This window comes from Hypanus sabinus, chromosome 22, assembly GCF_030144855.1.
Source record: "Hypanus sabinus isolate sHypSab1 chromosome 22, sHypSab1.hap1, whole genome shotgun sequence".
Taxonomy (NCBI): domain Eukaryota; kingdom Metazoa; phylum Chordata; class Chondrichthyes; order Myliobatiformes; family Dasyatidae; genus Hypanus; species Hypanus sabinus.
The window spans coordinates 18,938,418-18,963,028 of record NC_082727.1 but is presented as its reverse complement, the minus strand read 5'-3'; the positions used below and the strand labels follow the sequence as shown (position 1 = coordinate 18,963,028).

The 24,611-nt window shown below is 44.6% G+C and overlaps 1 protein-coding gene across 2 annotated transcripts in view; it reads left to right on the top strand.

Annotated features, from left to right (window-relative positions):
- fbxw4 (F-box and WD repeat domain containing 4) overlaps positions 1 to 24,611 on the top strand; it is a 259,055-nt gene that overhangs the window by 120,668 nt on the left and 113,776 nt on the right. For both annotated transcript variants that reach the window (XM_059947197.1, XM_059947196.1), the window contains one exon: positions 22,255 to 22,395. In XM_059947197.1, the coding sequence (XP_059803180.1) occupies positions 22,255 to 22,395 (141 nt within the window). The remainder of the gene's footprint in view (positions 1 to 22,254; positions 22,396 to 24,611) is intronic.

Sequence of the window (24,611 nt, the reverse complement as noted above, 5' to 3'; positions counted from 1 at the left end):
CACCCTCCCCCACCACTCTCTAGGTAAAAACTACCTCTGACATCACCATAAGTGTTCCTCTCCTCACCTTAACTAGATGTCCTCTGGTATTGGCCAATGCCACCCTGAGAAAAAGGCTTTGGCTCTCTACCCTATCTATGCCTCTTCTTACCTTATACACCTCTATCAAGTCTTCTCTCATCCTCCATTGACCAAAAGAGAAAAACCCTAGTTTATTCAACCTTCCTCATAGGCATCTTTTCTAATCCAGGCAGCACCTGGTAAATCTCCTCTGTGCCCTCTGTAAAGTTTCCACATCACTCCTATAACGTGGTGACCCCACAATACCCCAAGTGTGGTCTAAACAAAGTTTATATAGCTGCAACATTACCTCCCGGCTCTTGAGTTCAATCCCCCAAATAACCGAGCACCTTAACCACCTTATCACTTGTGCAGCAACGTTGAGGGATCTGTGGATCTGGACCCCAAGATCCCCCTGTTCCTCCACACTACTAAGAATCCTGCCATTGACTTGTATTCCACCTTCCATGTTCTGTTTAATCAGGTAAGAGCATGCAACTTGCGTTGTCCTTTTAAATCATCAAGTAAATGGCTTGATCAATTTGCAAACAGTGCTTTGAACATGAGATAACTGCTCCAATATGACCCAGTACTAAAAATTCAAAGGTTGTCTGTGAGTAGTGTGTCTGAAAGTTGCTGTTATGGGTCTACCTTATACCTACATATTTACTACACAGTCCTATAGTGCTTTTCAATTTCTTGAGATCTCCCTGAGTTCTTTAAAATGAATGAAATACTTCAAGTATCATCACTGGGCATTGAGACAATCAATTTGCAACAGAAGATCCAAGTTGAATACAGCAAGATAAATGGGCTAAACCTGTTCAAGTAATGTTGATTAAGGGATAAATATGCTCAGATATTGGGAAGAACTACTCTTTTTATCATTTAATCTATTGTCTTAGGATCTTGTACATCCATCATAATAAGCAGACTAATGTTAATGTCTCATTCTTAAGATGCCATCTCAACGTTCAGCACCCCGTAGGTATTGCACTTGTTGCCCCATAGGTCATTTGCTCTGTTCTATTGACTTTTAATCCACAACTTCCCAATTTACAGTTGCGAGAGTGCTGTCCAGTTATGACAGTACTCTCTGATGCCAGTTATAATATCAAAAAAAGGAAATATAAAAATAGTTTCTGAATAATCTGTGGGAATGTGCAGTTTGTGTTTGTTTAGCTTCAAAGGGCAGCTGGGGTAAAGAGGAGTAGGTGTAAAGTATTACTTTGACATCTAAACATTCTTTGATGTGTTTTTGTTCTATTTTTATAACTGTTGATTTCTTTAGAAGAAGTGACAGAGAGTGGGAATCTTCCTTTAGTTTCACACCCCATTCTCTGTTTCTCTTCTCAATTTCCTCGCACTCTGCCCAGTGGCACAGATTCCTTAGCAGGGTTTCCATCACTGAGACTTTAAATTGTAAGAAGCTCCAGTGGGTGGCACATTTTGGCATGTGATTATCTTCCCCAAAAGTCAGTTCATTCCTGGTTTAACTACAACTAGAGATGATGGATATCATTCAAAATTTTCTAGACTGAGATTGACATGTTGGGAATGAAATATGAAGTGCAGATCTAATATAGTTTAATTACAAAACTCTCTATTTCTCTTTCACCCTCACTTTTTTCTTTCTCTTCACTTCTGGTCAACATTCACCTGCTGCCTTGGACTTTCTCAATTCCTAAGTTCAACTTTGCTTCAGTGCCTTATTCCCATCCCTTTTTGGCATCCTGTGTTTTATTTTAAAATTCTCCCTTTTTAGATTTAAAAATGTTGATACTACCTGAGATAACGGGGCATCGCTTTTTCTAGAGTGGGATCAATATGTTGGGAAAGATAATTGGACTAATTCTGGCTTCTTCCCACTACCTTTCCAGTGCTGGTGAAAGGTTGCGGCCAGAAACGTTGGTTCTTTATTCCTCTCCACAGTTGCTGCCCCACCTGTTGAGTTCTTCCAGCATTTTGTGTGTGTTACTCTGGATTTCCAACATCTGTTTAATCTGTTCTGTTTATAAATGGAGCGCAGATCAGATACGGTCTAACTAATTAAAAAAACTCCTCTCAATTGTGTTTGTATTTTCTCTTCTTTGCCCTCATGTTGTTTTGTCTGCCCATTTCTGCTCGGTATTTATCTGCTGTCTTGGGGTTTTCACAATTTCTCAACCCCATATTTGCTTCAGTGCCTTATCCCCATGTCTTCCCGGCACCCTGTGTGTTATGTAAATGTTCTCCCTTTTAGATTTAAAAACGGTGGTACTTGTGTCATTGTTGTGCTGCAGCTGAAGTAGTGGAACAATGACCTTCTACCTTCCCACCACCCATCCTGGCCCTAATGAGTTAAACCAAACCCACCCCCTCCCCACTACCTTTTAAGGCCCTTACTTTTCTCTTTAATGCTGCGGAGACCAGCTAAGATCACGACAACGCAGTGACCAAAGTTGTGTTGCTATGCAGCCAGCAATTAAAGGCAAGCAGCACTGAAAAATCTACCCACAGTCTTACTGCACTTGCAGCGTGCCTCATCTTCCTCCAGCCCGGCCACATTGTGTGTTGCTGAAGGATTGGACTGGTGCAGAGGGGGGCTTTAGGGTCTCTTGCCTGTAACAAGGGGGCTGGGGGGAGCGGCTTTTGCGTTAGTGGTGGGTGGCCTGATGGAAGGCTGGCTGTATTGTGCTTTGGCACATTGCAGCCACTGGTAGCCACAGATGGTCAATAAGGAGAGGGTACAGTGCCATCTCTGTTTGTTTTTGCAAGAGGAACGGGAGTCACAGGTCATTGTCTTTGCCCCTTGGCTGCCCCAGTTACAGGGGGTGGCAGTTTTTCATAGCTGTGTGACATGACCGTTTGCACACACAAACTTAACCTTTACAAGAGGGGTTAAAATAGAAGAGAGAAAAGGCACAGCAGTACCCAGCGGCTCTGTGGAGGGGAGCAGAGGAATCTGGGCTTTGTAAAGGAAGGTGAAAGAAATCCTGATGCGCTACAGGCATCTCCAGTCAAGTGAGTATTTCTATAAGAAAGCAAAGCGAGGAGAACTCCCCTCCTCCAGGTTTTCCACCCACACATTGTATTTGCTCCAGATGGCTGAATGTTTAGTTTAAAACTTTATTTTTTTAAGTTCAGTAAATTTTACTTTTGTTTTAATCTTTGCTTCCCTCATTACAAATTTTCTCCTCTGCCCTGAACCACTACCTCAATAAAGAAGTCCCTCCTTACCTCCCCCTTCTCAAGGGATGTCCTTGTATTCTGAGGCTGCGCCCTCTGGTCCTAGACTTTGGTCCTAGTCGAGAACCAATCAACCTCTGGTTTAAATATACCTGATGACGTGGCCTCCACAGGCATCTGTGGTGAAGTATACTCGATGGGCTGAATGGCCTCGTTCTGCTCCATGTCTTATAGTCTTATCGTTAGCTCTGTTGTGTTCAATAACAAGCCAGTAGCTTGGATGCGATTTCTCCCAACCGGTGTGATCCTAGATGCAGGATTCTGGACATCGTAACATAACTTAGAATCCCTGAACCACCTGCTCACACATTCTCACACTTGGTTTTACACAAGTGTGATTCTTCTCTCACTTCACTCACATGCACACACTCTGAGAGCCGGGATTACCTCATTCCCTTCTCCAACGGTACCTCAGTACAGGGAACAATTTCTAAAATGCCTACCACTGTTCCGGCTAAGTTGGCAATGGCAGGAGGTCCAGTCTGAGACCATTTTAAATATCTTTCCTCTCTTTCAGGTGGCCTGTTCTACCATTTTTACCATTCCTGATAGCACATCGTCACCCTGCTATATGACTCTTGTTAATCCGTTAATGTACAAAATTGCAGTAAGCACAGAGCAAGGAGTTAACCTTTTAATCAGTAGGTCAAATTGCTTCCTAATTCTGCAAATACCCCACAATATAAACTGTCTGACAGCTTCCCAAATGCATTGTAGAAAGGGGTCTGTAATTAAAGGATGGTTTCCAATGTCAGTCTGATCCTCTCACATTTCGGATCACGTACGAGCTGGACGACGACATTCACCCCTCGAGCCAGATTCACCACGCAGAGATCATCAGTGATCTTCACTTCAGGCTCCAAATCCTTTGTTTAATAATGAATCGGTCCCAAGCTTTATTTATTTGATGTAAGTTTTAAACTTTTCACGCACATTCGATTGACCTGGCTCTGATTTTAAAGTTGACTTGACAGAGGTGAAATGGGGCATAGATGGAGCGGACAGTCAAAGATTTTTCCCCAGGCTAATACAAAGGGGTATAGCTTTAATGTATTTGGAGGAAAATATAGGAAGGATGTTAGAGGCAGGTGTTTTACACAGAGAGTGAAAGGTGCATGGAACACGCTGCCAGGTGTGGCGGTAGAGGAAGATACCATTAGAGACATTTACGAAACTCTTAGATGGGCATGTGGATGAAACAAAAATAGAGGGAGATGTGGGAGGAGTTAGGTTGATCTTAGAATAGGTTAACGGGTAGGCACAACATTGTGGCTGAAGGGCATGTACTGTGCTGTATCTTTCTATGTTCCCCACATCGCCTTCCCTTTGTCGAAGATGTGGTTATGAGAGACCAGCAGCTGTATAAATTTAGTCAATTAAATAAAGCTGAAGAAAGTACTCCATAGTGTTGGTATGTGGGAAATAAATGGTTGATGAGCATGTGAGAGAGAATAAGTTGCAGGCATACCAAGCAATAAGGAAAGGGGAATTGGTGTCAGCAGGATTGCTCTGCCAGGTGCTGACATCCACTCAGGGGGCTGAATCACCTCCTGTATTGTAATAAGTGCAAAAATCTGTAATGGCAAGCAGGAGACTGCTGGGCTGTCACAATCTGTTGTCTGTCCTTGGTTTTCCTTGTGTCCTCACTTCATGAGACAATCAGAGATGGAGAAGATGCCTTGAAGCATGAAAGAGAAAAGGTGATATTCTTCTCACCAATGCTCACTTCTAAAGTTCATTCTATAATCACAAGATCCTGCTGATTTTGGATTACTAGCGATTTCTGATTATGTTGATGAAGTTTGTGATACCTGCTGTATATCGGTTACTCCTTTAAAGTAGTAAACTACACAAGGCAGGAAGATTATTAGGGAAAATATCAATGTCATCAAAGGACTCTTCCCCAGTAGTATAAATAACCACAACAGTTTGTCACCTCTTTGAATCAGTGATGAAATGTCTGAAAAGATGTTATGGTGTCAGTCCGATAGACAGGTTGGACAATGAAGTACAATAAAATTCAACTATGGACCAAGATCCTGCCTGCATTAGTCCAGACCCAAGTGTTTATCAATGATATCCCACCCACCATCCCCCACCCCTCCCTCCATTCTGTACTCCCCGGGCCCTGTATCTGACTGTGACATTCCCACCTCTGCCCACAGCCTCCGGAAAAGAGAGAGATTTGCACTCTCAGAATCAGAACCAGGTTTCTTGTCACTGACATACGCTGTGAGATACTTTATTTTGTGGCAGCAATACAGTACAATACCTAAAAATTACTATTAATTACAATAAAAATATATTTTTTTAATAAGCGCTAAAAGAGAGCAACATATTGAGGTAGTGTTCAAGGCCCATTCAGAAATCTGTTGGTGGAGGGGAACAAGTGTGTGACCTCTCATTGTGGGAGTAATGAGAAGAGGATATGTCCTGGGTGGTGCGGATCCTTCACGATGGACAACGCCTTCGTATTCTATAGCATATCCAGTGAAATAATAACTTTAAAAGTGAAGCTACTGGTGTTACATTAATTCACACACGGCAAGATTGTGCAAAAGTCAATAAGAGAAATAACCAGATAATAGTAACTGACAGTTTAGTTAGAGCCTCCGTTTAATATCTTGCGTGAAAGGCAGCCAGGTAGAGAAGTAAATCACAGCATGTCTGAGAAACTGGTGTGGTAGTGGAAGAACAATTCTGATTTTTAAACAGGTTTTCCTGGGCCACTACCAATGTGAATCTGATTGAACAAGAGTTCTTGAACATTTGCAAATGGAACCAGAGCCACTGATTGTAGTTTACAGAGGAAAATATATTTACAATCAAAGATCCCTGTTCAAGTAAGCAGAGTTTAATGATGAAACATCTGCAGGACCAGCACAGGCTGGGGGAAAGGGTTAAACAATGTGTCTCTTTGTTCTCTGTGTAGCAGGCATGTGAACTTTCCCACTCACAAATGGGAAGACTGCCCCCCCCCCCCCACAAACTATGATACCCACTTGTACTTGTTGAAACATTTTTTTCCACAAACCTGATATTGAATATGGGTTTTCTTTGCCATTGCTCCTCTGGAACTTTTGAGATGAGAGCAGTCACCCTCTAAGTAAACTCGCCAGTTAGCTCTGAGGTAGACTCTTCCCTTTTGCTTTACCAGCAATTCTCCACGTGGAAGTCACACCCTCTCCAACCAACACAGTGTGTGCAGGCCAACATCATCAGCCTGATGTCAGCATCAAACCCTGATGTCTTTTAATTTCCTTGTAGGCTTTGCGTTAGAAATTATCATCCAGTTTTCACCCTGTACACCCTCACTTTTTCTGTAAATGTTGCAACTCCTCACTTGGGTGTAGACACTAGTCATTGACTTGGAAGATTGAGGAATTGAAAGTGATAAACCTACGCAAAAGAAATAAGGCCTGGGGTAGATTAGCAATGATTATTATTGAGGGGTAGGCTTAAGGGGCCAAGTGGCCTATTCATATTTTCTGATGTTGTCCAAGTCATTTGTTAGGGAATTGCATTTGACAGATATTGATGATTTTATTCATTCACAAGTCAGTCTTCATTATCTATTGCTAGTTAAAGAAACATTTTCATTAGTGTAGCTGGAGTCATACATAAGTCAGACTTTAATGAATTAAATGAGTTTTTATGACAATTCAACAACTTCACTGTCACCATTAGTCATGGTGGTTTTTTAGATTCCTGATTTATTTTATAATTTTGTGACTTAATCTTCCTGTGATGGCTAAGAAATTTATGTTGTCAAATCATTGGCCTCCAAGTAGTTGTATGACTTAATTTACTAATTTTGTAGCATTGCGTATTATGCCATTAAGAATTTATATCGAATTTCATGGAAGATCAAGTCCTGGTACATTTCACATTAAAACATATTTGTTTGGGGTAGGTTGTGAAACTCTGTCATGGACAGTCCCAAGCCCAGCTGCAAAAGGAGAAAGAGGGTTGGGCATGGGGCTAGCAACCCGTCTTGTAAAAACCATGGGAGAGCAACGTACACCAAGAAGAGGGGCTACACATGGGAAACATTGAAAGACTAGCCCAGGGCAGAGAACTCTGGTGAGCTGCAGTTGGCGGACTACGCCCTAGTAGGTGTGATGGTCTTAAGAAAAAGATGAAGACATGTTATGAGCTCCAGCTCCAGTTGATTTTTTTTTATTCATTGGATGGAAAGATTGTTGTAGGTCAAATACAAGGATAAGGAAAGACCTCCTCAACTCTTGGGTGATGGTGAGGGGCGACATTAAGGTCTTAATGGATGGGGATACATTTAGTTTCCTCAATTTGCCAAATTCCTGTCAGGGTTGGTGCTTGGTGATGAACAGAAGGAAAAATTCTTCACTCAGGGTAGCAATAATGTGGAATAAGCTGCCAGCGGAAATGGTGGATACAGGTTTGATTTTAACTTTGAAGAGAAGTTTGGATAAACACATGGATGGGAGTGGTATAGAGGGCTCTGGTCCAGGGACTAGGCAGAATAATAGTTTGGCGTGGACCAGTTGGGCCAACGAGCCTGCTTCCATACTGTGAGTGATGTACACCCGCATGATGAGACAGGAGGTTGGGGCTGACTCCTGGCTTCATTGGATGTCACCAAGTGTGACTATTTCTGACTTGTACTGGATTATAGATTACAACAGTTGTACCTTCCATTTATTTTCCATTTTTTAATATCTTTCTGGCGATGGAGGAAACTGGGTTACTGAGAAAAGTAGTGCTGAAATAAATGATCAGCTGTGAAGTTACTGAACTGTGGAATGGTTAGCAGGCATTGTGTCTGCCTTTACTCCATTTCTAAACTCATGCTTGAGGGCCAACATGGACACTGACTGACCTTGCTCAGCCTGTGCTGGTCAAAGTTTCCACACCACATTGACCTTTGTCATCTTCTGGGCAGCTTCATCTTTAAATGGTCACAGATTATTAACATGAAGTCCACCCTCACCACATGTAAATTGGAGTGGGTCATGTCGGACAGTCCCACAAGATGTTACCCTGTTTTAGTGATCACAGTGTGATGACTTAATAGCTCAATGTTTGGGGAAAAAATGGTTCTCTACCAGAGCTTCTGAGTCAAATAAGTCTGAATAAATCTCTGATGTGATCCTTAAGTGTCAGCTCATATTATAATCACTGATACTTCCTGTCCTATTTAATTAAATGTACGTGTTATTCAAGGTCTTCATGTTTCTCCAAAGACTAGAACAATGTAGAATTTATGCAACAAAACAGACCATTCCGTAGGTCTATAGCTGTTTATCCTTCATCTGTTCTACATCCTGTGTTACTTCAGCTAGGTCTACCGAATATCTTTTAGTCTTCATTGACTTAAACAGTCCTGAGGGAGTGATTGCATGTTCTCACACGTATCTGGGTGTACTTTCTTCTGAATTCATGTACTGTATTTATTAATGGGAGAATCAACGTTTCTGGCTGAGGCCCTTCATCAAGACCAAAGCATTGACTCTTTATTGCTTTCTATAAGTGCTACCTGACCTGCTGAGTTCCTCCAGCACTTAATCTGGCTCTTTTGCATTCTTTCCCTCACTCTCATTCTCATTTGCTCGCTCTTGTTCTTTAATGTCTTTGCCCTTGTTCATGTTATTATGCACTTTTTCCTTCTCTGTCCCTCTCAGGCTCTGTGCCTCTCACGTTCCGTCCGCGTTTCCCTCCTGTGAATAATCTTGTTTGTGCTTTCCATTTGCTTAAGTCAAACCTTCATCATCCGAGCCCTCCTAATGGGGAAATCCAGACTCAAACCCTCAAAACACTGCCTACACTGCACCTTGCATGTGTCTGTACACATACGGCAGAGGAAACTGCCGATACTGTCAGACATGGGATTGTTTTGAAAGGTGTGTGTGTGGCACAAAGTGTTTGAGACATTGTTACTGAAGAACAAAATAAAATAACAACAATTCTTGCAGTGAGAGTGTTTTGTTGAAATTAAGGTATCAAATTTCTGTCTTCCCTAGACTTTCTCTCTCTCATCTTTTCTTTTTAAAGAAATATCAAACACCAAAATGACTGGATGCATTCAACTTTTATCTGGGACTTTTAATATCCTCCCAGCTGGTATGACTGGGACAACATGAGGGCACCTCACAGCAAGGGTGGTGTGGAGCACCTGGCTAGCCAAGTGTCTCCTCACCTAGTCTCCAGCCAACCTGCCGCTCTCATGTTTGGGGAAAACAGTTCATGTCAACACCCGATTCCATGGTTATCCAAAAAGCAGTGCATTAGAATCAGGTTTATTATAGATTTATGTCGTGAAAATTGTTGTTTTGTGATATTGCAATACATAAAAATTAATTTAAATTACAAAAAGAATATATAAAATCTGCAAAAAGGAAGTAAGATAGTGAGGTAGTCTTGATGCATTCATGGGCCATTCAGAAATCTGATGGAGGATGGGAAGAAGCTGATCCTAAAACATTAAATGTGTGACTTCAGGCTCCTGTACCTGCTCCCTGATGGTAGTAATGAGAGGAAGGTATGTTCTGAATGGTGGGGGTCTCTTGTGATAGATGGCGTCTTCTTGAGGCTTTGCCTTTGAAGATGTCCTCGATGGTAGGGAGGCCAGTGCCTATGATGGAGGCACTTTTACAACTTTCTGCAGCTTTCTGTGGTCTTGTGCCTTGGATCTCCAAACTGGATAGTGATGGAACCAGACAAAATGCTCTCCATGGTATAGCTATAGAAATTTATGAGCCTTTGATGACATACTAAATCTCATCGAACTCCTAACATTGGCATGCCTTTGTGATTGCATCAATATGTTGGTCTCAGGATAGATCTTCAGAGATATTGACACCCAAGAACTTGAAGCTACTCGTCCCTCTGAGGACTGCTGTGTGTTCTCCTGACTTCCCACTCATGAAATTCACAGTCAGTTCCTCTATCTTGCTGACGTTGAGTGCAATGTTATTATGCAATGCCACGTAACCAGCCGAAGAACAATGGAGGGTCTTCTCACTGCCTGTTAGTGGTGGGACTACTGCATGCCTTGTCATGTGAAAGGGTAGTACAGTAGTGTAGCAGTCAGCGCAATCGCTTTACAGCACCAGTGATCACCGATTGGGGTTCGATTTCCCACCACTGTCTGGAAAGGGTTTGTATGCTCTTCCCGACACCATGTGGGTTTCCTCCAGTTCCTCCCACATTCCAAAGGCATACGGTTAGAGTTAGTAAGTTGTGGGCATGCTCTGTTGAAGCCAAAAGCATGGCCACACTTGTGGATACCCCTACCACATCCTTGTGTGATGTTAGTCATTGACGCAAATGATGCATTGCAGCGTGCTTTGATGTTTCGATGTACATGTGACAAATAACAGTTCCTTATCAAGGAGTATTGTACATGCTAGCATTGTGCCAGCATACACACAGGACTTGCCCAGTAATCCACTGCGTATTAGAAAATAAATCTTTAAATAATACACTGTATTATAAAGTCATGATGTATAACATAGAAACCATGACCATATACAGACCATCATGCCTACTATTCATATCTACATTATTCCATACCCATCTATTCCCTGGTCATTCTTGTACCTGTCCAGCTGCCTCTTAAATGTTGTTACTATTCCGGCCTCCACTGCCTCCTCAGGCAGCTTGGTCCTGATACCAATTACTACTTGTGTTTTAGTAGGAATACCTGTCAGATCCCCTTAAACCTATGTTCTCCAGTTTAAGATACCCTTACCATGGGAAAAAGACTTGGCTATCAAACCTATCTATGCCTCTCATAAATCTATATATCTCCGCTATGTCACCTCTCAGCCTCCAGGGGAGGGAGACCCAGACAATTACATTTCTTTTTGAAGCTCAAGCCAACCAACCCAGTTAAAACACCATTGTTTTATAATATAAACTATAGTATTATAATGTTAATTCTTAGTAACATAATGTGTTTTCTTATGTAGAGGTGTTGTCTATTAAAGATCAACTTTATTTGTCACCTGTACATTAAAATTTACAGTGAAATGAGGCACCTCTGGCTCCAATGTAACATGTCCACTACTCACTAACACTAATCTGTACGCCTTTGGAAAGTGAGGGGAAGCCAATGCACCCGGAGAAAACGCACAAGGTCACGAGGAAAATGGACATAAACCTTACAGGTAGTGGCTAACTGCCACACTAAAGAAATCTCTGCATTGATATATATACTATATACGGCTTCTGTGGCTCCCAATAATGGTGCTAGTTTCAAATTCTTAAACAGTGCTTCAGTTGTTCTAGTCAAGGATTTAATTTACCAAAGCCTTGCAAATACAGTATTACTGAACTCTTAGACAAAATTACTTTTACAGATACTCCTGCAGCTAGTATCATTTTCTGTATATGCAATCAGTCTATGCGTGTATGGACACACTCAATTACTTGTACATAGTGTGTTTTTATAGGATTACCTTTATATTTATATTTACTGTGTTCCTTACACCTATCGTGTGTTTTTATATGCTGCATCAGATCCAGCATTACAACCACTTCATGCTCTTTTGCACTTGTGTACTGAAGAATGGCAATAAATAATCTTGAATTTTGAATCTTAGTTGATAAATGCATTTTCCTCTCTGAGATTTAAAACTCAGTTCTGCTTCTTATTGTGGGACTTTCCATTGCTGCTTAGTGTAATGCTGTTTGAACCACACTGACTTGGGCTAATGCCACAGTCCTCAGTCCGTGGCTGACAAGATAGCTGCTTCATCTCATCAGCAGGCAGTGAAGGTGAAAGGTGGACAGAGTGTTTCTTCTTCCTCATAGTATCGTGACTGGAGCTTGGACCTTCTACCCTGCCGTTCAGAGGGCTTTGTGAAATCTACAGCCACGTGTGTTGCTCACTAACTGAGGGATGGGACCATTCCCGTTGAATCAAGATTTAGAAGTGAGGGCATGCAAAACCTCTTTGCAGAGAGTTCACAAAGATTCTGGAATTCACAATGGGTTGTGGTTAAGAAAAAAACTCACAAAGTTGCTTTAGAGAAGTAGATAAGGGAGAAGGGGTCGAACATGAAGCATATGAAACAGATGAGCACCAATGTGCAGGTTGGGCCAAAGTGGTTACCTGTGTTTCTGATACACAGGGTACAGTTCAAAGTTCAAAGTACATTTACTCATTGAGATTCATCTCCGTACAAGTGGCCACAAAACAAAGAAATCCAATAGAACCCATTAAAACAAAGACCATCAAACTCCCAATGTGCAAACAATAAAACTAAGCAAATGCTATTCAGAACCGAAATTCACTGAAGTGAGTTCACAGCCATGAAGCCAGTCATCCCTGCAGCCAATCCGTGAGCCGTTAGTTGCAGGCCACAGTCTCACTTCAGCACAGAGATGTGTACACCTCCCAGAGTGGCAAGCTGAACCCTGGCCCGGACACCCTGACCTTCTCAATCTGGCCTGGCACGTAGATTGGCCAGTTAGCCCATGTTCCTTACTATCAGGCCCAGGCCGTGCTACTTCGATACACTCTCAGGCCTGGGCCCCACCGCCTTGATTCAACCTCTACCCGACATTTCCAGCCAGGCCCAGCGCTTAAATCAGTCAGACCTCAGCTTGTTCCTCACTCTCAGGCCCAGGACCCGTGGCCTCAACTTCATTTCTCCTTGGTTCTGCCACTTCAAATCGCCTTCAAGTCCACTCCCACTGGCAAACATCGGCTCATTCTCTACTCCCAAGCCTCGCCATCTTTATTCGGCCTGTGCATGCCATGCTGCAAACATACTGCACCTTCAAGACTTTAGTTCACACCACAAAAATGCCAAGTCGGACAGGCAGTTCAAAAGCTCGAATCTGATAAGGAAGTTAGAGCCTATTGATTGCAGTGATCATTTCTGAGAAAACGTGATCAATTAAGTAATTAATAGTTGTATTTGATGCCAGCAAGTCAACACTGTGCTTCACCAAGGCCATCTTAAACAGGAGTGTCCCATTTGTGAGACATCTCACCAGTTGCTTTTCTTTTCAAATAAAATTTAGCATGAAATAGACAGTGACATAATAAATCAGGTGGATTTTAAGGAGCATCTTACAGGAGGACTGGTAGAGAGGCAGAGATGTTTATGGAGAAAATTCCTGGCTTTGGCTTTGATAGTTCAATGTACAGCTGCTGGAAAAAGAACAATCACATTCGTGTATTATTAAAATAATCAGAATTAAGAGACTGGTGATATTACAGACAACTTTAGTGCTGGAGGAGAAAATCTCGCCATTTTTTGGGCATCTCTTATTCTCCCTCCCTCTCTCCCCTCCCCCCACCTCCTCCCAATTCCTGCCTCCCTCTCACTTTCTCTCTCTGTTCCCCATCTCTCTCCCTCTCTTTTTCTCTTCCCCATCTCCCCTCTCCCTCTCTTCCCCATCTCCCCCTCTCCCTCTCTTCCCTATTTCCTCATCTCCCCCTCTCCCTCTCTTCCCTATCTCTCCCTCTCCCCCTCCCCTACCTATCTCCCCTCTCCCCTATCTCCCCCTCTCCCCTATCTCTCCCTTTCTCTCACTTCCCCATCTCACTCCCTCTCTCCCCTCTCTCTCTCTCTCTCTCTCTCTCTCTCTCTCTCTCTCTCTCTCTCTCTCTCTCTCTCTCTCTCTCTCTCTCTCTCTCCCTCTCTCCCTCTCTCCCTCCCCATTTTAAGATGTTCATGCAGTGATGGAGATTGACGCAGCATCGATTGCCCTAGGCATTTGTGCAGTCCTGTCTGTTTGTGTGTTTAATCATAGAATAAGTGTCTCTAAGTGATGCTGGTTGTGGGGTTTTTTTTGATGTTCAAAGTGTTGACTGAGGATTCTTTTCCTTTGATTCTCCTTTATCAAGTCCCATCTGGTTTTACAGTGAGTGCAGCCACTGGCTGGTGTGATAAGAGATTGCCCCAGTCCCGGTACAGTGCACAGAGCTGGAGACCTACGGCATGCTTACTTACACCGTTACTCATTGTTCTGGGACCTGGTTTCAAGCATGGAAATGTTCAGTAAAATGTTTCTCCTTCAGCCTTGTGTGAAATGGGTTTGCGCTTGCTTCAGTCTATTGGATTAGGTAGGGATAAGGCTACTGGTACATTACCCTGGAAGAACCTGTCCATCGACATGAGATTTATCATCAGCTCTACTGGCCCAGTTCCTCTCTGTCATGAACTCCTATGCACACATGCCCCACCTTGTCACAGCACACTCCACTGTGTCAAAGAGAGGGCAGTTCCCTCCGTGGCTCTGGTGTGATCCTCATCTCTACTCCTCTGTTTGTGAAGATTACACATTCTCCCTGTGACTCAGCAGGTTTGAGTTGGTAAGTTCATTGGCGACAGTAGGAGAATCGGAGGAAGCGAATGGCCACATGAGAGAGAATTGATTAAAACTAGTGGGGGAGTGGTATGAAAGGGATTACTCGGAGAACCAGCATAGATTAATGGGCCGAATACTTTTTCTTTGTGCCATGAGAAACTGTCAACCATCCCAACTTAATGCTGGGAGGCAGAGCTACCTCATGTTTTGCCCAGTGCTTCTCTCCCTTGCAGGGCTGGCAGCCTGCATCCCCCTATAAAACAAGCCCTCTTGACTCCTGAGCCAGTGTGGGAGGAACCACAATCAAACCATGAACAAATAGTCATGAATTAAGGGGCAAAACAGTTAATGCGTTACAGCCCCGGTGACCAGGATCCAGTTCGTCTTCCAGGAGTTGTAGGTATTCCCCTTGACCCCAAGGGTTTTCTCCGGGTGCCCCAGTTCCCTCCTGCATTCCACTGAGATGCAGGTTAGTAAGTAATAGGTCACACGGGTTCGTCGGGCCAGAAGGCCCTATGAACTGTTACTGAGCAGTTAGTCAAAATAAAGTTGGAGCTATACAGAATGCTGCAGATCACAGCAAGATGTTAGGATCTGCATCCTGCTGCCCAAATGGGCAGTGGAAACAGATTTAACGGGGCCTTTCAGCAGTGAATTGGATTACTGGGGGATCGGACCCCCATATTAAGGAGAAGAAGTGAGGATGTCGGACCATTCAGGAAGGGATGGAATGGGTAGGGGTTTGCCATGGAGCTATCAAAGCATGATAGAGTGTATCCTCCTTCTGTGATAGGTGTATCACTTTGCATAAGGTTGCTTTCCTGTTCCACTCTTTCATATTCATCCTTCTTCATCCCTTTGCCCTTCCCTACACCCTTGACCATTCTTTCTCATCACTACTCATATTCTAGGTACTGATTTTGATCAACTCCAAAAGCCAACTTGCTTAAGGTCAAGCAGCAGCTGTGGAGAGGAAATTTGGGCTTAAACCCTTCATCAGTCCTGATGAACTGCCTCGGCTTAAAACAGCAACTGTTCATTTCTCTCCATAGATGCTGCCTGACCTGCTGACTTCCTCCAGCATTTTGTATGTGTTCCTGAAGATTTCTGCCATCTAAAGAACATGTTTACCACCTAATGCTTTGGGTAAATGTCTTCAACCATCATCACCAGCCCTTTTGCAGCTTTTGACCTGAAGAGCTGTGCCCTTGTTCCTGCCACCTGAGTTCTCTTCATTTGTCAACCTTCGAGCTGACGCTGGAGAGCTCAGGCATCTCGCACAGACATATTCTTGCTACTATTCCCTGATAGGGAAACACCAATGCCCTTGAACGGAAAAGCCTACAAAAAGTAGTGGATAGGGCCCTCCCTGCCGCTGAGCAGATCTACATGGAACACTGTCACAGGAAAGCTGCATCCATCATCAGAAACCCCCGCCATCCAGGCCATGCTTTCTTCTTGCTGCCATCAGGAAGGAGGGACAGGAGCCTCAGAACCCACACCAGCAGGTTCAGGAACAGTTATTACCCCTCAACCATCAGCCCCTTGAACCAGAGGGGCTAACGTCACTCAACTTCACTTACCCCAACACTGTAATGTTCCTTTAACCTATGGACTCACTTTCAAGGCATCTCCATCTCAATTTCTCAATATTTATTGCTTAATTATTTATCATTATAATTTTGCTTGGCTTTTCTTTGTTTCTTTGTATTTACTGTGAACACTCACAAGAAAACATCTCAGGGTTTCCTATGGTGACATATACTGTATGTACTTTGATTATAAATTTACTTTGAAGTTTGAATTTAGCTGGTCAACTCCGGGAAACACTGTGGAAAAACCAAGATAGTTCATTATTTATTTAGTCTATAATATATCACATCTCTAAACTCCACATTAACACCAGATTCCATACAATATGTATTTATGTCCATCCATTGAAACTAATGTCTTGATCCTCCCTCCAAAGACTGTGGTTTGAGCAGGACGGCATGGTTATGGTAACTGTGTGACCTTGACGTTACTCCCTATTGCACCGACGTGGGTGGCACAGTAGGGTAGCGGTTGGCATAACGATATTACAGATTGGGGTTCAATATCCACTGCTGTATGTAAGAAATTTGAATGCTCTCCCCGTGACCATCTGGGTGTCCTCTGAGTGCTCGTGTTTCCTCTTACATTCCAAAGACGTAGGATTAGGATTAGTAAATTGTGGGCGTGCTGTGTTGGTGCCAGAAATGTTATGGAATCAGCACAACCCTCGCTGATTTGATTGATGCAAACAAAACATTTAACTGTATGTTTTGATATCTTGGTCTAAAACTTTCCATCCCACTTTCTCCCTGAAAATAGCTTTATGACCAAAGTTCTGGTCATCCACCTCAAAGTTTGCCTGTGTAGCTTCTCATGTTTGACACCCCAAAATGTTACATATGAAGATTCAGAGAATTTTACCTATGAGAAATAATTGCCCAGGATTATCTTCTTTGAACCAGAAGAGAGGTTTGAGACCTCTAAAACTGCGATATTGAAAATGTATAAAACTGATGTATTAGATGTATTTAATTGAGTTGTATAAAATTCTGAGATGGAGTGAATCAGAATCAGGTTTATTATCACTGACATATGTCATGAAATTTGTTGTTTTGTACCAGCCATACAGTCAAGACATTAAATTATTGTAAGTTTTTTTAAAAAATGGACAGTGCAAAAGACAAAATATGAGGAGGTGTTCATAGGTTCTTGGACCATTTCAACATCTGATGGCAGAAGGGGGAAAGCTGTTCTTGAAACATTGAGTGTGTGTCTTCAGGCTCCCGTACCATGTTGGTAGTAAGGTGAAAGGGCATGTCCCAGGTGATGAGGGCCCTTCAGGATAGATGCCTCCTCATGATGTCCTGCACAGCGGGGAGGGTTATGCCTGTGAATGGCTGAGTCTGCAAATCTCTGCAGCCCCTTATAATCCAATGCATTGGAACTCCATGGGAGGCAAGTCATGCATCTCCATAGCAACCAGTCAGACTACTGCCCACAGGTCATCTGCAGAAGCTTGCCGGAATATTTAGTGGTTTACCAAATCTCCTCAAACCTCTAATGAAATAGAGCAGTTTGTGTGCCTTCTTTGTGATTGCGTCAATGTGGATGGGGAAAGTCATGAGGGGAGAAGTTCCTGAGGTGAGGATTGTGAAACAAGAGCTCTGAACCCCAGGGAGCTAGGCATGCTTAGAACACAGAACGGTCCAGCACCGGGACAGGCTCTTCAGTGTGTAAAGTTGTGCAGATCATTAGAACATAAAACAGTACTGGACAGGCCCTTCTGTCAACAACGATGCGCTGATCAAATGGTTATCCTTAGGCAGATCAGAAATGAGATAGAAATCTTGGTGATAGGGAAGTTGACGGTTACTGGAGCAGAAAAGGACCTGGAGATCAGCTCAGCCATGGGTTGTTGAATGGCAGAGTGCCTATCAGGCCAAGTGACTGATTCCTGTGCATGTTTTTGTCCTAATTAGCATGCTGTAATTTCCATTGCATCCCACTGGTAGCTGCACGTTCAGGTGTGAGGCACTAAATTCTACCACTTCATCACCAAACATCTCCACTCTCTCTCTCCTTTTGCCTCGTCAAAAGCTCTGACCCAAGTTCCTGATGTGGCTCTCTGTCAAACTGAGACAGTTTACTGCACTGAAATCTCCTGTCCCTTTGAGTGAAGCAGGGAAGATAGGGTTAAAAATTTGACTCAGATTCTGATTTATTTATCACGTGTACATCAAAACACAGTGAAATTCACCATTTGTGTAAACAACCAACATAACCTAAGGATATGCTGGGAACAATTTGCATGTGTCGTCACACATTCCAACACAAACATAGCATGCCCACAGAATTGCAACAGCAAAACAAGCCTCTTTTACCACCCTCTCTCACACACAGACAGGCCTCCAACCCCAGGACAGGCTCCCTCTGGGCATCTAGCCTCCAGTGAACTCACTGACTCGCAGACATCAGACCCCTGACTTCTAGGCTCACCAACTTCGGTCTTCAACCCTCAGTGTCAACCCCAAGACTCGCCAGTGATAGGACTCCGAACTTCAGGCCTCAAACTTTGGACTCGCAAGGATCTCCGACCTTGGGACACACCGATCTAGGGGTTCACAGGCCCTCCTGCCTCCTGCCCATGCAGACTTCCAATGCCAGAACCTGTTGGCCAGCAAGGACTCGCTGGCCTGGGAAGTCACCAACCCTTGTCCACGGGGCTCACTGACCGTGCTTGCAACCTCAACGTCCCGCAGGGATCACTGGCCTTCAACTGTGGAGTACTCAAACCTGGACTCTTGCCTGAATCCCTCTCATTCCTGACCCTAAACCCCTAACCTGACCCCTAACTAACTCCTCACTCTGTCCCCAAAATCATCACTTTGAATAAAACGGAAAAGGAAGGGTTAAAGTCTTGATTCTGGTAGGTTTTGGGTCACCTCCAGAGTTGAGAATCTGCGACACAATAACACTCCACTCCAGGTTAATGTCAAGGATTAGTCAAACTACTTGACGATAAAGCTTGTCAAGGGATGCTTACAAGGGGCTGTTGCTAGGGCCGGCCTAGCTGCTTTAGCTGGTTGCCAGGGGCAAGGTATCGAGATGCAATGTAGTCATGCACAGTCATGGCCAAGGGGAGAACTGAACATTGACAAAGAAATTGTTACTCTAAATAATCTGCCCTTTGCAAAGCGAGTGAGGAGCAGGTCTACCCCAGCGTGTGGCTAGCTGTGATCAGAGGACTGTAGTTAGTCTCTGCTTGGTCTGTGTTGGGCCGCTCCGTTAGATCTCCAGCACTTTGCTTCAACTAATAAACTCCTTTTGCAAGCCATTCCCCCGGACAAAGGTGTGTATTTATTTTTGAACATTGCCCGGCCTTTATTCTCCCCTCTGCTTCACTTTTGGTGTGGTCTCCATCTTAATAAAGTCTGACCCTGCCGATATACCAGGTCAGTCAGATTAAATAGTCACCATTTTCTTTTTCTTACCCTGTGCAGCAGGCTTTCTCTTTCGACTGTTTGCAAACTTTTATCAGTGTCATTCACCATCGCTCTGTAACCGTGTCTTCCTTCAGCCAGCCTAACCTAAAGATGTGCCCCCAGCCATCCTCAAACTGTGCTGATTGTTAACACAAATGATGCACTTCACTGTGTGTCTCGATGTACATGTGATAAATAATCTTGAAACAACCTATCACCTCTGGCTGTTTATTCATTTCCATAGATGCCGCCTGACCTCCAGCGTTTTGTGTTTGAACCCTGTCACACCAGCCACTGCCACGCATGAGGAGTTACGCATCACTCACCGAGTTCACAATATCGTGGGCCAGGGTTAGCATTTATCGAGCACCCCGATGGCCAAAGCCAGGTGCCAGTCCTGGAGTTGGAGAACTGTCCATGTGTAAGTGTGGGAGGGAGGAATGTTCTGTTGTGTTCTGTGTTGTCATGTTGAACATTGTGGGCGTGCTACGTTGGTGCCAGAATGTGTAGTGACACTTGCGGGCTGCCCCCAGCACATCCTTAAATTGTGTTGCTCATTAAATGATGCATGCTTTGAGGTACAAATGATAAATAATCTATTGCGATACAGCACCTCCCGAGTTAACCCTAACCTGATAATGGGACTACTTACAATGACTAATTAACCTGCCAACCGGTATGTCTTTGGACTGTGGGAGGAAACAGGCACCCAGACGAAACCTGTGTGGTCATGGGGAGAACGTACAAACTCCTTACAGGCAGCGAGGGAATTGAACCCAGGTTGCCGGTACTGTAAAGCCTTGTGCTAATCACGATGCTACTGTGCCGCCCACAGTAAACAAACCTTGAATCTTGATACTATCCATCATGTGTCCTCCTTCAGCCACACACACAAAATGCTGGTGGAACTCAGCAGGTCAGGCAGCATCTATGGAAAAGAGTACAGTCGATGTTAAAGGCCGAAACCCTACAGGACTTGCAAGGAAAGGGGGAAGATTCCAGAATAAAGAGGTGGGGGTTGGGAGGGAGAAGTGCAAGCTACCGGGTGAGAGGTGAAGATCACAGAGAGGACGCAGTGAGAGAGGGTATTACTGAATTCCCATCGAAGAGAGGATTTAAAACATTTCAGGGTCGGCATGCTTTGAAGACTGCAATGGAGCAGCAAATCATAAACATCCTTGAGTCAGCCACCCTCCCCTCCAAACTGCACTCAGTCCTGACTTGGAAATCTGTCACTGTTCCTTCTGGTGCAGAATGGTGGAACTCCCTCCCCACCAGCGCTGTAGGAGCAACTTCACCTGCAGGACTGCAGCAGGCCGAGAAGGCAGATGGAGGAAGGGCAATTATGAATGGGAAGAAACGCTGGCCTTGCTCAGTGACACCCATATTCTTTTCATTAATCCAACTAACTCATAAACACAGGAGATTCTGCAGATGCTGGAAATCCAGAGAAACGCACAAAAAATGCAGGAGGAACCCAGCAGGTCGGGCAGCATCTAGGGAAAGCAATAGACAGCCACAGCTTGCCGATTGCTTCAGGATCTCCAAGATTCGCTTAGTTATCACGTGTATGTAGAAACAGTGAAATGCGTCATTTGCATTAACAACCAACACACCCGAGGATGTGCTGGGGGCAGCCTGCAAGTGTCACCACGGATTCCAGCACCAACGTAGCATGCCCATGGTGTTCAGCAGAATAACACAGAACAGAACAAAACAAGCCCCACACACAAACAGTGGTTCAACTCCAGGACGGCGTCCAGTCTCCAGTCTGCACCCCTTAGTCTCAGGGTGCTTGATAAATGCTACCCCTGTGTAATGAACTCAGTGAGTGATGTGATGTGATTTCTCAGTAGTGTGGTAGGGGCAGCACGGTAGTGTAACACTTTACAGTGCCAGCGACAAGGGTTCATTTCCTGCTGCTGTCTCTAAGGAGTTTGTACGTTCTCCCCATGACTGTGTGTGTTTCCTACATCCTCGAACTGCGTTTGGCATTGATGCAATTGATGTATTTCACAATGTTTCAATGTGCAAATGACAGCTGAGCCTAATCTTCGGCCTTATCAGTCCTGATGAAGGGCCTTTGCCTGAAACGTCAACTGCTTATTCCCCTCTGTAGATGCTGCCCGACCTGCTGAGCACCTGAGCATTTTGTGTGTGTTGCTCTGGATTTCCAGCATCTGCAGGATCTCTTGTGTTTATAATCCTTGTTTCTATTTTGTCTTTGGCAAGTGTCAGTGAGACTAGAAAGAGGATTGAATGGAAGAACCACAGTTACTGTCCTTGTTGCACAGACGGTTAATGTGATGATTGAATTGATGTGCAAGTTTTCAGAATAGATGTTTAATAGCTGAGTTTCTATTAATTGGTAAAATAAGTCCAAGCTGCATCATGACGTTGTGGGCTGAAGGGCCTTTCCAATGGTGTATTGTTCTGTTACTGTCTACTAGAGGATCAGATCAGTTTCAGTGTTGTTGTGAAATCTCACTGTGCACAAACTAAGTCTCACCATTCCTAGACTTCCCATACTGTCTCAGAAAAGTCTTCTCTGCCTGTAATATCCTGAGTTTAAATGCCTGACTTTCTTTCCGAGTGTGCACTAACTTCTTTAGCATATAATCAGAACCCATCCTCTGATCTCTTTCAGCGGGCAGCTGGAGACCAGCCTGGGGTCGGACTTCCGAAGGGGAGCTGGAGTCCTGGACATGCTCTATGAGAGTCCCTCGGTTGTGCTGACCTGTGGGTACGATGCCTACATCAGGCAGTGGGATATGAGGGCCAGCACCAGGTGAGAACCTGATCTCCTCTCTGCCCCCAGCCCTTGGCATCCATTCACAAATTGGTGCTTTTCTCTTGGTAGTTCATGGCCACAGGATACCTTGAATAATCTTACAGCCAATATTGCTAGTGTGGAGTATGTGACTATTCCCAAACAGGAATACAGAGACTGTGAACTGGGTCGATAACAGGGTAAAGGAGGGAATGTGGACAGTAACGGTGTTGGGGATTGGAATATGAGGCAGTGACGGTGTACGGGGGTGCGACATGGTCAGTGAATGTTTAAGGGAAGGTGGCAATAGGGAGTGTGATGCAAGACATTGCTGTAAGAGGAGGTACAGGGTATTGATGGTGTAAGAAGGGGATGTGGGTGGTGAGAGTGTAAGGGAGGGGATATGGGGTTCTGATGGTGTAACGGAGGGATATGGGGTGGTGACGGTGTAAGGGACGGACGTGGGGTTCTGACAGTGTAAGGGAGGGGTTTGGGGTTGTGACAGTGTAAGGAGGGATATGGGGTTGTGACGGTGTAAGGGAGGGATATAGGGTTGTGACGGTTTAAGGGAGGGATATGAGGTTGTGAAGGTGTAAGGGAGGGATGTGGGGTGGTGACAGTGTAAGGGAGGGGTATGGGGTTGTGGTGTAAGGGAGGGATATGGGGTTGTGATGATATAACGAAGTGGTCTAGGGTTGTGATGGTGTAAGGGAGGGATATGGGGTTGTGATGGTGTAAGGGAGAGATATAGGGTTGTGACGGTGTAAGGGAGGGATATTGGGTTGTGACGGTGTAACGGAGGGGAATGGTGTTGTGACATTGTGAGGGATATGGGGTTGTGACGGTGTAACGGAGGGGTATGGGGTTGTGACATTGTAAGGGAGGGATTTGGGGTTGTGACGGTGTAAGGGTGGGGTATGGGGTTGTGACAGTGTAAGGGTGGGATACAGGGTTGTGACGGTGTAAGGGAGGAATATTGGGTTGTGAAGGTGTAACGGAGGGATATGGGGTTCTGACAGTGTAAAGGAGGGAATATGGGGTTGTGATGGTGTAAGAGCGGGGATATGGGGTTGTGACAGGGTAAAGGAGAGGTATGGGGGACAGTGTAGGGGAGGGATACAGGGTTGTGATGGTGTAAGGGAGGGATATTGGGTTGTGACGGTGTAACGGAGGGGTATGGGGTTCTGATGGTGTAACAGAGGGATATGGGGTGGTGACGGTGTAAGGGAGGGATATGGGTTCTGACAGTGTTAGGTAGGGATAAGGGGTTGTGACGGTGTAAGAGCGGGGATATGGGGTTGTGACAGGGTAAAGGAGAGGTATGGGGGACAGTGTAGGGGAGGGATACAGGGTTGTGACGGTGTAATGGAGGGGTATGAGGTTGTGACAGTGTAAGGGAGGGATAAAGGGTGGTGACGGTGTAAGTGAGGGATGTGGGGTGGTGATGGTGTAACGGAGGGATGTGGGGTTGTGACGGTGTAAGGAAGGGGTATGGGGTTGTGACGGTAAAAGGGAGGGGTCTGGGATTGTGACGTGTAAGGGAGGAATATGGGATTGTGACGGTGTAAGGGAGGGATATGGGGTTCTGACAGTGTAAGGGAGGGGTTTGGGGTTGTGACAGTGTAAGGGAGGGATATGGGGTTGTGACGGAGTAAGGGAGGGATATGGGGTTCTGACGGTGTAAGGGAGGCGTCTGGGATTGTGACAGTGTAAGGGAGGGATATGGGGTTCTGACGGTGTAAGGGAGGCGTCTGGGATTGTGACAGAGTAAGGGAGGGATATGGGGTTCTGACGGTGTAAGGGAGGGGTCTGGGATTTTGACAGTGTAAGGGAGGGGTATGGGATTGTGATGGTGTAATGGAGGTGTATGGGGTTGTGACAGTGTAAGGAGTGATATGGGGTTCTGACAGTGTAAAGGAGGGACATGGGGTTGTGACGGTGTAATGGAGGGATATGGGGTACTGACGGAGTAAGGGAGGGATATGGGGTTGTGACGGTGTAAAGGAGGAATATAGGGTTGTGACAGTGTAAGGGAGGGATATGGGGTTCTGACAGTGTAAGGGAGGGATATGGGGTTGTGACGGTGTAAGGGAGGGATATGGGGTTCTGACAGTGTAAGGGAGGGGTTTGGGGTTGTGACAGTGTAAGGGAGGGATATTGGGTTGTGACGGTGTAAGGGAGAGATATGGGGTGTTGATGGTGTAAAGGAAGTGATTCAGTGTTCAAACTATCTT